Source organism: Nesoenas mayeri, assembly GCF_963082525.1.
Source record: "Nesoenas mayeri genome assembly, chromosome: 2".
Classification (NCBI taxonomy): Eukaryota; Metazoa; Chordata; class Aves; order Columbiformes; family Columbidae; genus Nesoenas; species Nesoenas mayeri.
Window position 1 is genome coordinate 117358012 of NC_137543.1, and position 14887 is coordinate 117372898.

At 38.0% G+C, this 14887-nt stretch overlaps 1 protein-coding gene across 2 annotated transcripts in view; it reads left to right on the forward strand.

The window, feature by feature from the left end:
* Window positions 1-231: 231 nt before the first annotated feature.
* Window positions 232-14887, forward strand: part of LARS2 (leucyl-tRNA synthetase 2, mitochondrial) — an 84973-nt gene continuing 70317 nt past the window's right edge. The window contains exons 1-4 of one of the 2 annotated variants that reach the window (XM_080339801.1): window positions 232-326; window positions 3246-3496; window positions 5275-5403; window positions 14359-14450. In XM_080339801.1, coding sequence (XP_080195927.1) covers window positions 3263-3496; window positions 5275-5403; window positions 14359-14450 — 455 coding nt within the window. In that variant the 5' untranslated portion in view covers window positions 232-326; window positions 3246-3262. Of the gene's footprint in view, window positions 327-3245; window positions 3497-5274; window positions 5404-14358; window positions 14451-14887 lie in introns of those variants that run through there. The other variant, XM_080339802.1, reaches the window with a different exon arrangement.

Below are 14887 nucleotides of genomic sequence, written 5' to 3' on the forward strand. Positions count from 1 at the left end.
CAGCGGGTGGCCTTCAGCAGGACTGCTGTTTCAGCAGGGACCACGCTTCCCTCCCACTCGGCCTGCGGGGAGACCCAAGGCTAAAAACGCGGCGCATTTCCCACACCTTTATTTCAGGCCCTTTGGTCCAGGCACATAAGCCACCCCACGGCACAGCCCCCGCCCCTAGAGAACGCCCCTCAGCGCATGTGCGAGAGGCCGTGCGGAGGCGGCGCAGGCGCAGTGTTGCCGCACCCCCCAAAAACCCGAGACCAAGATGGCGGCGCGCAGGCCGGTGCGGGGAAGTTGAGGGTACTTGAGGCGCAGCGGCGGGTTCCCGCGCGCAGGTAACGGTTCCCCAGCGGCGGGCGCGAGCGCGGGGCTCGCCTCCTGTCAGCCCAACGGTTGTAATGGTCACCCGCTTCCTCTCCTCCTCACGCCCACACCCTGGGCGGCCTTTGCCGCCGGTCCGTGCAGCCGTGCGCTCTCCGCGCTTACCCGCGCCCTTAGCTGGCTGCCCCGCCGGCTGTGCAGCCCCTCGGAGCGCCCCTGTGCCCCGCAGCGCCCCTCCCCGGGCCTCCTGCCCCGCGGGACTGCCCTCCCGCTCGCTCCTTCCCGCCGAGGGAGCTGCCTGCTCCCATGGATTTCAGCAGCGGGCCACCAGCCCAGGGCTTTTGCTGATGAACTGCGGGGCGGGGGAAGGTTGGGAGAATTAAATTTTATTTTTTAATTCAAATTGGAGCAGCAGTGAAAAGAAAGGAGTTTGGCGGCCTGCTTCACTTTCAGGGTGAATGAAATGCTTTGGCCTTTACCAAGCAGTTTTCAGTATCTTAATTTAGTAAAGGCCTTTTCTCTTGTGTGCTTATTGCATCCTTCCAGAGCAGGGTCTCAACCTTGGTTCCTCTGTCAAACCCGGCCCCTTCCTCCCCTCTTGGCACACCTGACAGGTTTAGATTGTGACCTGCTGCTTCAGAGACACACACAGCATTGGGCTGGGTCGCCCTTCTTGTTCTGGTCCCATGCGCACAAGCCTGGAAAGGCAAAACCACTTAATGCCACTTCTCTTGCATTTGGTCATGCTCAGAGAGCTATGAAATTGGTGAGGGGTTTGGAGAGGAAGCTGGATGAGGAGCAGCTAAAGTCAGTTGGTTTGCTCAGCCTGGAGAAGAGGAGACTAAGAGGAGACCTTGTGGCAGCTACAGCTTCCTCACAAGGGGAGGAGGAAGGGCCGGCTCTGAACTCTTTAGTGATCAATGGCAGAACCCAAGGCAATGTCAGGAAGATGTGCCAGGGGAGGTTTAGGTTGGACATGAGGAAAAGGTTCTTCCCCCAGAGGGTGGTGGAGCACTGGAACAGGCTCCCCAGGGAGGTGTCACGGCCCCAAGCCTGACAGTGTTCAAGAAGAGACTGAACAACACCCTCAGACACATGGTGTGAACTGTGGGGTTGTCATATGCCAGGGCAGGAGTTGGACTTGTTGATCCTTGTGGGTCCCTTCCAACTCAGGACATTCTATGATTTATGTGCTACATGTCCTTGCTCAGCCTAGTGTCTGACTTGCTGATCATCCGCATCTTGTGCGTGAGGGGGTCAGGGAGAGGGAAGGAGACCACAGATCTCTTTCTCATCCTGGGTGTCCATGTGTTTAAATAAGCTTTGCTCTAATGCTGTGTGACCCAGACAGCAGCCCCTTCACCACTCGCATCCACTGCTTTGAACCCTGCTCAAATGACCTTAAGGGCCTGAGGCCACCCAAGTGTGCCCTGGCAGGTGTGACATTGGCAGGTTGGCTTCTCTTGAGCTGTGTGCAGGCGTGGGATCTAGCTCATGTATTTTCTGTCTCTTTTCAATGTGTGTGTAACTGTTGCATTTTAAAATGCATATTTTTTTAAATCAACAGTGCTAAAAGTGGCCTGCTATAAGGAAGTGGTCCTTCTGTTGTAAAATAAATTGAAATAATAGAAATAAGACATAAATAATAAAAATCAGTCAAGCAATGAAGTACCGAAGTGCACTTGCTAATTTTGAGCTGACTGAATAAATGCGAGGTTATGGAGGAAGAGGAATCAGGTGTCTCCTGAATAACTTATGTGCACCTGCACTGGGAATCCTGAGCTCAGCCCTGCATTTGTTATTACAAGTGGGAGAGATTTTAGAGATTAGCAACAAAAAATTCAAAGCGCTAGCTATACTGGGGACCCAATTTAGGTGGTACAGCAACTATTTCTACTGGTAATGTTGCTGTCATACGGGAAATACATAAATACAACTGTTCTTTATGCAGAGTTTCTCTACACACAGATTTTACTGATGTAAATTTTTGCAGGAAAAATTATGAGCTGACTGAAATAGCTAGCTTGGTACAATAATCAAGTGTATAGGCCAGAACTTGGTAAAAATACAACCACAGAGAATAGGAAATATTGATATAAATAAGCTTTTTAAAAGGAATTAGGCATCAAGATGGGGAAGAAATCTTCTCAGCATAAAGTTTTTTAATGCCATATTTCCTACTGTAGTGTGTAAAATCAGTAAATGTCTATTGAGACCAATAACAAACTTGCAGACTAATCTTTGTCACATCTGAATATTTTTATTTTAGAAAATGCACTCAAAAGCATCTAAGGTGTTCTTTTAACTGGATATTTAGTTGATAGAGAACTGAGTTGTTTTACTTGCTTGATTTGTTGAGTTACATCTTGTCTGAACAGTGTAAGTTTCTCATGTAGTTCCTATAGGAAACTAGACTGAGGAGGAAGCCCTTTAGCAAATAGTTGATTTAGAATACCTAGTTGAAATCTACTAAATATAGTCTTCCTCCCCTATCTCTTTTTAGTGGTGACAAATTCAGTGGTTTTACAAGATAATTTCATTCAACTTCCACTTCTCCCTATTTCATTATAAATTTTTTCTAACGCCCTGTTGGCCATCTTCTGTTCAGTAGACTGAGTTTCTCGAACCTTTAGTTGGCTAATCCTGCTTTTATTGGAGACCAAATGCAAGAATTGTATCTTATTAGAGGAGAAATCGTAACAGAACAGTTTTGTTCTGTGCAAAGGCCACAGTTAGTACTCTTGGCTAAAAAATAAATACTTTTCTAACTTGGAACACATGGGGATAAAATGCAAGTACCATGGAAAACAGCCAAGTAATCTAAATCAAGCTATAATATGTTTCTTAGCTAGCAAATTTCTGTACAATAATAATAACCACAGAATTTCTGTGTACATATTGAGGACTGAAATAAATATTTTTGTCTTTTTCAGATAGCATAACCTCAAGAATGCAGTCGGTTTGTCAGAGAGTTGGCACTTGTTCCTTGTGTTTGAAGAGACAACTAAATGTCTTCCTGGGATTAATTAAATGGCAGAGAAGACTGGTTCCCGCTTGCGTCAGAACTATTTACAGTGAGACGGGGAAATGGGAAAAAAACTATGGGTTGCAGACAAGAAAAAGAGTTGAAAATTGGTGGCTCCCAAGAATAAAGGATCAGTTCTGCAAAATTTCAGAAACTGATGTAAGCATTACGAGAAATTTGGAGATTACATGATTAATAGTTTTGTTTTTTTCACAGTGAAATGAATTGAAAATTACTTAGTACAATTGGCTTATAATGATGAGATGTATACTACATTTCAGGGGAAAATACTTTTATGTGATAGTAGGTTATTAAAAACAGTTGGTGAAATAGGTGGAGAAAGAATAGTAAAATTCTAGGAAAAACACAATCAGGAAGGTATGAGTTTGTAAATTTAGGAAGTATTTAAGTAATCAATTCTTTCTTTGTGTATTATACCTCATTTAGGAATTAATTATGTAAAGTACTAAAAGAAACATCTTCTATGTTCATAAGTTTTGTAAACAATTTTCTAAAGATCTTGTTCCCAGTGTTTATGACAAATCTACTATTCTGCATATTGTGATTAATTAAAATCTGTGTTAAGGGAAGGTGATTTTTAAAAAGTATTTTCTGGTTTACAATGAGTGTCTTGCAGAAAAAAAAAAAAAGTTTTCCCATGCAATAAAAGATCTTGAAAACAATAGTAATCTTAGTCTCTGACTCTTTTTGCCTTTACAATTATGCTCACTCACATAGGTATAAAAACCATTTTTGTGCCCCTTCATGTTTGTTTAGTTTTTCCTAAAATGTGCCCTCTCTCCAACCAAAAAAATGATTCTATTAAAGTGTCGGAGAGAGAAGAGAGGCTTGTTTTTTTCTGAGGAATGAAATTGAGATGGAAATGGTGTGTATGCATACATGTAGCAGGGAGAACAATAATTTAGGCTTGTGTCTTTAATATATGACAATACATGTATATGTAGGTATCATATATGGTATGGATGCTAAGTTATAAAGTGTATTTTAATGATCTTTTATGCTTATTGTTGAAATATATTTAATAACATCTCAAGAGGGAAATAGTGTATAGTGCTGCAAGTATTCAGATCATTTCTAATTTTGCTATTATTGGACAAAAGTGATAAAGAAGGAATATATGATAAATGTGAACAGAGTTTGGTTCAGAATAGTAAAAGCTGCCCATGTTTTTTAATTTCATTATTAACATAAGAAAAATAGTGTAGGAACTTATTGAACATGTATTTATTATAAATTCAACGGTAAACAATGAATAATCAATGTGAGATAATGTTTTATTTCTTTGCAACTTTTGTCCATTTATTCAAAATGAACTAAATTAAATTTTTTCGCTGTGCAAGACACTGCTTGTAAGATGTCTTTGGATCTGAGCATACGTAGTGGAACCTGAACAGTTTCACATCAGTGGCTGTTCATGTGATTGCAAATGATTTAGTCACTCAGTGAGCTGCAGCAGTTCAGCTGACAAAAAGCAACTGGCCCTGCGTGAGCTTGATGTTTGCTGCAAATACAAAGTAAAATGCTGATTTATCTTTTAAGAGGATAATATAATCTGTCGTGTTTTCATTTTTTGGTGGGACTGATTAGAAGCACATAGATAATCAGTGACAGATGCTATGGTAGGGAACGGTGATTTCTTAAGCCACAGTTATATTGATATATCTTTGATTGAGTTACAGTGGATTAAAATAATTTTCAAGTGTCATATAAATAAAAATATAAATGGCAGCAAAGTCTGGTAAAACAGCTCCATTTAAAGCCCCGAATACCTTGATCCTAGGAACTCTGTCAGTGGATCAGTTTTAGCAGAACCTTGTGTCTTTTCATGGTGCTATGTAGTTGATAATGTGTGCATGTGTTTATTTAAGTGAAATGCTAACTCACATAGTCATAATGTTCTAAAAATTTCTTCCTAGAAATCAAGACCAAAGTTTTACGTGCTTTCTATGTTCCCATATCCTTCTGGAAAACTTCACATGGGCCATGTTCGTGTCTACACCATAAGTGACGCTGTAGCTCGGTTCCAGAAAATGAGAGGGATGCAGGTAAGAAAAGATCCACAGTAGGGCTGAATGATTTTTTTTTAATGTTTTAATGTCAGAACTGATCAGGAAATCGGTATTTTCCAAAATCTATTGAAGTGGAGGCTTAGTCGGAATATATGCTACAAATGGATAAATAATGACCTGTGGAGCTTTGAATATTGAAATTTTAGGCTTTTAAAACAAGTTGTGCTCAGAACTCAGAGTTGATAACAAATTGTTAGAAGCTGTCTCAAATGATACTGCGGATGCTGTATCAGCTACCTGAGTGTGTTGATGTATGGCACAGTGTTGATGAGATGTGTGGGCCCAAACATTTCTGTTAGAGGAGACAAGACCCTACTGCCATCTCAGTGGACCGTGGGGGACAAAAAAGCATTGCTGGCAAGAGAAGACTGAGACACCACAGAAATTAACTCCTTTGACCTCTTCTGCTCCTGACTAAAGGTCGATGTCCTTTGGTCTGACTCAGAGGGGCATCCTGCTCTTCCGGGCCAGCTTGGAGAGAAACCCCTTCTCATGCCTACTGTAAGTCAGATGAACGGAATCACGTCACACGTCACATCTTGTGACCGTAACTGTAGAAGTTTCTGTTTAGTAGAAGCTGACCCCTTGGCTTCCCTACTGTAACCTTGCTCATACATAGGAAACGCTAGCTCTAAGTCTACAAGGTGGGCTAAGACTTAACTGCTTGCCACTGTTGTGTTCCTCTTTTTCCCAATCTGCCCCATGCCTGGCATAATTTCTCCCTCATTTTTCACTCACTCTCATTTCTCTCTCTGGTAAGTAGAAGGTCTAGTGGAGAGCCTAGTCTCTGCAGTCTACAGGTGGGATCCTGGTTAGAGTTCTGCTAAAGACTGGTGGATAAAGTTTGAAGAATGTGAGGAAGGGAGAATTGTGGCCTGAGTGACAACTGTATTAAGGGGGAAGAAGACATCTCATAGGGAGAAAATGTTAAGGAACTGGGAAGGAGTACTATGGAAAGAGAAGACCCAGTTTTGGAGTAGGGTACAAAAGGAAAGAAATAGCAGTAGGCAAGAATCCAGGATGAAACTCAGAAAGGAATTCTTATGTCCAAGAGAGAAAGAGCAGCTCAAGAATATAAGAATCAGAACTTCCAAGGAGTACAAAGATGATGAAATGAAGAAAAAATGTTAATTGCTGGTTGTTGTACTAAATGCAATTTCCTTGCTGCAAATGCTGCAGAAGTGTAGTGTTTTTTGGATTTATCACCATCTATGAGACTCTTAAAGATATTGTCACTGAATTATTCAGTGTACTGCCTTTCCATATACTATGTGTTTTATGCCAATGATGAACATACCATGCACTGAATATGTGCTGCTGCTTTACAGAAATGCATTGTCATGCTTTTAAAATTATAGAAATAAGAAATAGCTACCTTAGACTTTAAATGAGGAAAAAACCCCACAATGTCTAATGTAACACTAATGTTTCCTAAGTCCTCTGAATGACCAGAATTTAGATCTCACTAAAAAAAAAAAAAAAAAAAAAAAAAGCCAACTGTGTTCTTGAAAGGACTTTTAATTCTTGCTTGATGTTAAGACCACTGGAGATGTCATTTCAGGACATAGCTCATCTCTCATCAATAACAGTGGAGATATCCGCTAAAATTCTGTTCAGAAAGATGAAAACCGGCTGCTTCTTGTACTAGCTAAAATAAAGTGAAAATAATTGTCTACATCCAGTAGGATGCTGTAGGTGTTAGTTTTTGAATACAAGGGAAGTAACCACCTTTAACAGAAACCTTTGGAGAAAACGAAAAGTTAATATAATTGCAATGAAATACAAGAGCCACTGTAAAAGCACGTTTTTATTTCCACAGTTGCCTATTTTATCCAGGAAAGTTTTGAAAGTCTTTTAAAGTTTTTAAATCTTGCATTTCAGCTTATTTTTACATTACATGTAAAAAATTACTTTGAAGTATGTTAGAGTGCCTGTAGAACATGCTGAATTTCTATAAATATATGTATCTTCTGTTGTGTTAACCACTTTGAACATCTATTTATGGCTAAAGGTGGGCAGCCGAATAATTTAACCTTCATGTACTATTAAGAGACATTAAAGATTTCTCAAATGATTTTCTGAGTATGTCAGACTAAGAACTGTTGTGTTGCTGATGTACATTAACTTGCTGGAACTTATATTTACCTTAAAAAACCCTTTTCTTGATTCCTCATGCAAATTTCTTCATCACTTAGAATAAAAGTCTTTATAATTGATTTTCTCCTCGCAACTGATTTATCAGCCTCTAAATATTTTCCCTGCCCATTGTCACAGTTGTCCAATCTGTTGAAGATTTCTTTATTATGATAGTTATAGGCTATGACATGGTTATGTCTTATAGATAAAATTTAATATACCAAATAATTTTTTTCCCCTTGTATTCAGGGAATTCCTGGAATTCTTCAGTACATAAAAACAAAGAATGCTTTTGAAACAAAAAATATTACTATCCATGATTTTGAAGTTGTTCTATTTTTTTTTTCTGGATATTCAGCTTAAATAGTGCATGTTTGAATGTCATAAAACTGTGCTAGAAGTAGGTTGAAAGTGTTTGTAAGGCAACGAGGAGTGATGGGCTGTTACCATGAAAAAGGCAAAAATGTTCAGGGAGAACTTTAGACTAAAATGTATATTTGTTGTCTAATAAGCAATGAGAGAAAGTATCAGAAAAAGTGTATGTGGTTGAGTAAGAAAGTAATGTATGTTGAATAAGGTAGAGATGTTTTTCTTAGAAAATGCCTTCATGAGAAAATAGTAAATTAGTTTCATATTGATTTGATCCGAACAGGCAAGAATTGGATTCTTTGTTGTAATACTTAAATAAGGATAAACTTGAATGCTTTTACAGAGGGATTAGAGCTCCTTCAGTCAATTGGAACCATTCTTTGGAATGCATTCGTGTAATTTCTTCATATTGGAGGTAGTTTGAAATCTTAATAGTGAAAGTGTAAAATCAATTGGATGCTCATTTTTGTTTTTCTAAACTGGGACGTTAGTATGTCATTTTTTACGGCTGCATAGGATCTGATTTAGTTTCAATTAAAATGTTCTAGAAAGGTAATATGCACTGAAATCTACTGATATTTGCCAGAAACCTGTATTTCACCAGCATTTTAAGTTGGAAAATAAATATGGTTTGCTCTTTTTTCCCCCCCTCTCTGTTTTTGGAAGAAATACTGCTTTAGCATAAAGCTGTAGATGATATTGGTGACTAATGACAGTGAAAACGGGCAATCGAACAGATTACCTAATGAGCAGCAGCCTTTTCTGTGATACATGACTGGCTGAGCATTTATTAAATGATGTGCATGGGCAGGATTTGATGCAAGTGCAACCACAGTAAGCAGTTACTTTTTCAGTGTAGTGGTGAGTGATCACCATAGCGGAGTTTTCACTAGGGGGTGCATGAAGGTGTGTATTGCGGTACAGCGGGGATCACCAGAGTTGCATTGATCATTGTCTTGTTCCAACACCCCTCAAGTGCCTGCGGGCAGTGCGTGGGAAACAAACTCTTTCATGCACTTGGATTAGGTTGCTGGGTAAATGATTTGTAGAGTACATCTGTTGTAAGATAACTTGTTTACGTTCTAGTTACTGAAGATGAAGTTTGAAGACTTTGCGTGGGAACTGTAAATGATATAGATTACTTCGCATGAATGCAGTGAGCTAGTCTCTTTCCCAAATGTGTTAAGGAGAATATTTTTCTTGAAGTGAAATTAAAACATTTTTTATGCAGGTAGGGTTCTAGTCAGAGATTTTATTACAAGCATATGTCTTTAAAAATGCTATGAAAAAGTAATTTATATATTTTAAATTACAAATTTGTATATATTATTAAACCAACCCAGAACCATTTTGTGCCGTTTCTGGTTGCTTTTTTCTCCATGAATTTACATGTATGTTGTGAATTCAAATGTCATAGTTTTGAAAGAAGTTAAGAGATTTCGTATTCATTATTTGAGGGTGCCATGGACATATTATAGAGATATTAATGATAATTTTCACCATGGCAGATTTCCAGTCTGCTGCTGCTCAGGAAAAAATGATTTACCACTGCTTTATCATCCTGTTATTATCATGTCTTTGATAAATTCCGAACTGGATAATTTGTGCCTCTCATAGGACTGAGAATAATTCCCTTAGCAATCAGTAAACAGAGAGTGATTCAGTTCAATAGTTCCTGTGATATCTTTTTAATAAAATTTTGAATTGAAATTGATACCACAGTGAAGCTGTCATATGTGTGAGTTATGCAGAAATGAGAATCATCATTGGACAATTCAGGATGAAATTCCTGCACACTAGGATCAGATTTCTTAATTTCTACTTAAAATGCTTCTGATAGATGGGACTGGAATATAATCAGTGATACTTCCACAATATCCTCAACTGACTTAAAAGGTGTTTTCATTTTATCTAGAACATTTTTTTAAATTTGATATATTTTCATTAATTGTTTTTCCTTTCAGCAGTGAATCTTAATGCTCTTGAAATTCAAAAAACGAATGGCATTGAAGAAAGGCAAGTTTAATTAAAACTTTATAATTGAATTCATCAGTAGGATAAATTATTTCAATACAGTTCCATTTTCCGATCGTCATTAGCTGCTAGTCTCTACCTATTTTTGAGTGAGGCTGTTATGCCCTTTTGCCAGGTTATTTTCTGTGGTATGAACTAACTAGGAAGTATTACAAGTATCCTATGTGAATCGAATCTTATTTAAATTTAGTTTTCCAGCAAGAAGTACCAACGGTGTTAATGAGCTCACTCTGATTTTGAAAGAAAAGGAGAAAACGAGATATTATTTTAAATGCAATTATGTTAGACAAGAATGCATGAGATTAAGGAGAAGAGACACCTTTGTTTTCTGAATGTTCTGGTAGTGTGTGGACATAGAATGATTTTTCATATTTTGTGTCTTGTGGGAGCAAGAAGTACATGAGAGTGTTTCATAAGCAGAGTTATGTTTTGATAGAAATCTGTATGGGTCGATTATTTTTTAATTTGGAAGTGCCTTATCAGAATGCTAATATTGCAGTATTCTGTTGCAGAGGAGCACTGAAATAGTCCTTGCTAGAATATACACACTAGTAAAAATTCATTATTTTAATCTATTTCCAGGTGTGCTTTGTCTGGGTTTTTTTATGTGGTGGTGGTGGTGATTTTTAGCTGTTGTATAATGGTGTTTATTGCCTTCTACACTTAAAACACAATCTAGCTGCATTCAGCTGGAGGTCTTGTATTTAAAATGTGTTGTATCTGTAATCTGCCAATTTAAAATTGAGATTTTCAATGTGTTCAGTCTAATTGTAGGCAGCCAGTGAAAGAAGCAGCCATCCCTTACTTTCCCCTCTGCAACCCCCTGTTCTTACTATCTCACTTGTGTGTTGTTACATGGTTGTGAGATCAAGTGCAAGGAGGATGACAGAAAGTTGCTGCTGGGGCCAGGAGTGTTTTCTGGCACCTGGAGCTCGCAACCATGGATGACCCATTTTATCAGCATTTTGGGATTAGTTCATGTTGAGCGTGTCATGGGACTATAACCAGAACAGGAATGTGGAATTTCCTGTATTGATTCAAATCACTAGTCTGTCAGCAAGCCTCTTCATTTTCATTTTTGATTGTCTTCTCTTATCACACACTCTCCGAGATTCATACATTTATTTACAGGCATTTTTGACAGTGATTCTGCCATCTTTCTTAAAATGTAGAATGCATTGATCTGGATGTAAGAAAGATCCATCAGCACCCTGGCCATAGTTTTGAGACATACTGAGCCCATCAGCAGAGCAAACAAGTTCTTTCTTTCTGTACACACACTAAGGAAAATTCAGAGAATTGTCTGTCCTAGTTATATTGACGGAGGCAGAGAACTGAGTGTTATGAGATCATTGTCAGCTTTGTGTTATATAGTACCTGCTGATCTCGCCTACTGATGTCAGTGTGATGGGCTGATTGTTGTGGCAGTGAATAGATGAAAATCCTCTGAAAGGAAGAGCTGAGATCTCAGAAATTAATATGTGGAGTTACTGTGTCTTCCTCTGCTTCATCCTACAGTTGCATGAAGAGCTCTAGCCATTATTAAGCACAGATTTTTTGACCATGCTGTGAAATGATTCTTACACTGATGCTAATACGAAGTCAGAGTCTTTGGGATCTAAAATGTTTCAAGATGCAGCTGTTTTCCTTTTTAATAATCTGCTTGTGAAAAGATGGCTCAGTGTGGTAGCTACCAAGCACTTCATTCCCACACACTTAAATGGTTTCCTTGCAACTTCATGTTCCTGTGCAAAACGTGGTATGTTGAGTGGTAAAAAATGCCAGTCTTTCATAGCTGATCCTGCCAGATCATGTGAACTTCTGAGGATCTTAAGCCCTCTGTGTTGAAGACTAACCTAGTAGTTTTAACCAGCAAGCGTTACCTGTCTACTTCATGGTGAAGATCAGAAACACGCAGCTGCCTTTTGCGATAGAGAAATAAAAGAGACAATAAACTTGAAATCGTTTTCTAAACCACTCTGCTTGTTACATTCATCTCTATAGCAACTACATAAATAGATATATCCTGGAGATTAATTTGAGCATATTTTTAATGTCTCTTTAAATTCAGGTTTCTGATTGAAACTTAAATTAGTGTATTTCTTCAGCCCTTTAACTTGAGGGATGCTATCGGTTGTGAAATTGAACTGTCTTTTGAACGTGATAAGTGAATATACTGTATGATATTTTTAAGATACATGCTAGAATTGGGAAGATCTGTGTAAGCAGATAACTTCTGCTAGTGCTGATGGTACAGTTATAAAATGTCTGCACATCAACTGTCTGGAGCATCAGTCAGCCCTTTTGGGGAGCCTGTAGCCAGTAGTGAAGCTGTTCTTCCAACATCCTTTTGCTCGTGAGCGTGAGGAATGAGATTGTGCCTTGCTTTTGGCTGCAGGAGATCTTCAGAAGCCAAATTTTACAAAAATCAATCAAGAGTAGCTTTTTTAATCTCAATGTGCATCAGCCTGTAGGAAAACCAGGTATTCGTAGGGATGCAAGTGTAGGGCATTTGTCCAAACAAACAGGGTTTAAATAAGGGAAAATATGTATTGTCTGTGAAAAAAACAATCTGGTTTATTTCGTCATTTCTGTCCAGAGACGGGTGGTCAGCAATAGTAGTGGTCAAAAGAGCTGAGCTGCAGAAACTAATATTTTAGTGTGTCCTTAAAAAATTCTGTTGAAATTTGTATTTTATGTAGAGTTTACCTACCTTTTATCTCTTCTACACCAATAGTTCTGATTACTGTTGGGGGGAGAAGGAGAAGGGTTTGGGAGAGGTGTGCTTCAAAGAGGCATTGACAAGTGTTTTACAGTCAAAATGAGATTTTCCGTGTAACGCTTATAATGTGAGGAAGTGGGGAGTTAGGAAATCTGACTCATTTTTTCTGAAACTGTGATACAAGGAACAATAATCTCTCTTGATTACAGGGAAAATTTTAACACAGCATAGCATTCCGATTTCTAGTAGGTTTATACATAAAAAATGGGCAGTACATGGACCCTTCCTGTACTGGCTTGAATTACAGTTGACCAGAGGTTAATACCTTTGGTTTTGTTGCTGTATCAGCAGAGTAATGATATGCAGCAGGTTTAGTTTTAGATCACTATTGAAAACAAGAATATTGAGGAGTCACATCTGTTAAATTCTGCGGGGTTTTTTACACTGATTTGATGCCTAGGGCACCTTTATAAACATGTCTGTAAAATAATTTTTATAAAATAATCCATTGAAGACAGAGGATTGGAAGGTTGTGGCAGCGAAGAATAAAAATATTTCAAACCAGTGATATAAGTAGCTCTTGTGCTTCAGAAACGAACAGATTTTTTTTGCACGGAGATAGTTTATGTATTTAGTAGTTTATATGTTTATGTGTTTAGTATTGCTGGACTTGCTTTTTTATTGCTTGTTTGCTTACCTGCCGCTAGAGAACAAATGCTTTATATTTTTAGGGGTAAAAAGGTTGATTTCTTACAACCTGTAAAACATTACTCAATTATGCTGTTGTTAAACTTGTGTAACTTTAATCAGGGTCATTGAATGTATAGCACATTTGTAAGAAATGGCATTGGTTTTATCAGGTATCCAATATACAAGTGTGTTTAAAGGCAGCATCGTGAGTACTGGCCTTTTTTTCCCTGGTTATTAAACAGTTTATTTGAATACTTATTGTATTGCTCGATTATTTTTCTAAGTCATTTGCACATTAATAGAAAAGATATATATCTGTTTCAATATAAATTATCTATTATATTTTGTAGTAAACATTTTTTCCATCTTTATTTCTTTGTGGTCATGAAATACAATTTGTCAGTCTGCGGTCTGTATTTACAAAAGGTTTTTTTAAAAAAAATTGACTAAAATAATTTTCTCCGTTCATTTCATCTGCTGGATTCAAGGTTATCATAGGGTATTTTTTTTCTTCAAAAAAAAGAAAAAAAAAAAAGTAGGCTACACATCAGGTACAGTTATAAATCCATTGGTTCAATTAGTTTTGTTTGCTTTTTTCTTCTCCTTCTTTAGGATGAATATTTGATTCTGTTTGGTGGTAGCATCAGCCACTAATTTTGACCACCACACAGATTTACAAAGGATTGAGTTTTATTGTTGTCAACTGGGAACTGGTTGTGAGGATTTATTACATAAAACTTTAACCTCCCTCTATATTGCGTTGTAGATCACCAGTGTGCTTCGTATCCATCTTGTAAACCAGGCATAGCTGTAGTGGGCATATTTTGAAGAGGTACAATTCAGACAAAGCAAATGCTTAAATACAAACCACCGTTTATTATTTGGATGCAAACCACTGTTCATTATTTAGAGGCTTGTGTGCGTTGCTGATGCCATTCCAGAAAGTTGCATAATATTGTGTTTTTTGTTTTTGCTGACAGGTGATAAATCCAATGGGATGGGATGCATTTGGTTTACCAGCAGAAAATGCTGCTGTTGAACATGGGCTTCACCCTGCAAGCTGGACACAAAGGTAGTTTTTAATGAATTTAAGTAACATGACATTCCCTCTGTGAATACCTGTACTGTGGTCCCCTAAACCAACAAAAAATGGAGCAAAACCAGCATAGAAGAAAGACGGTACAGAAAGAACCAGGATTATTTGCTAGTGTTTGATGGGACTATGCAGATGACTGAGTTTTGAAAAACAAATGGATCAGGATGATTTTCAAGGTTTTCATCTCAATTACTTTTAACTTGTAAAAAGATAGAGTGACATTTCCCAAACACCCAAATCAATGAGTAAGAAATAAATCAGAATTTCCTTATGGGAATATAAATCTTAGTATAGAACACACAGATGAAAATTATGAGCTATGTGGTTAGATTTACTGGCAGTTTTCAGTAACATGACAGACAAAGAAGACAGGTTTTTTCATTTGAGACCAGGTCTTGGAAAGTGATAAGCAG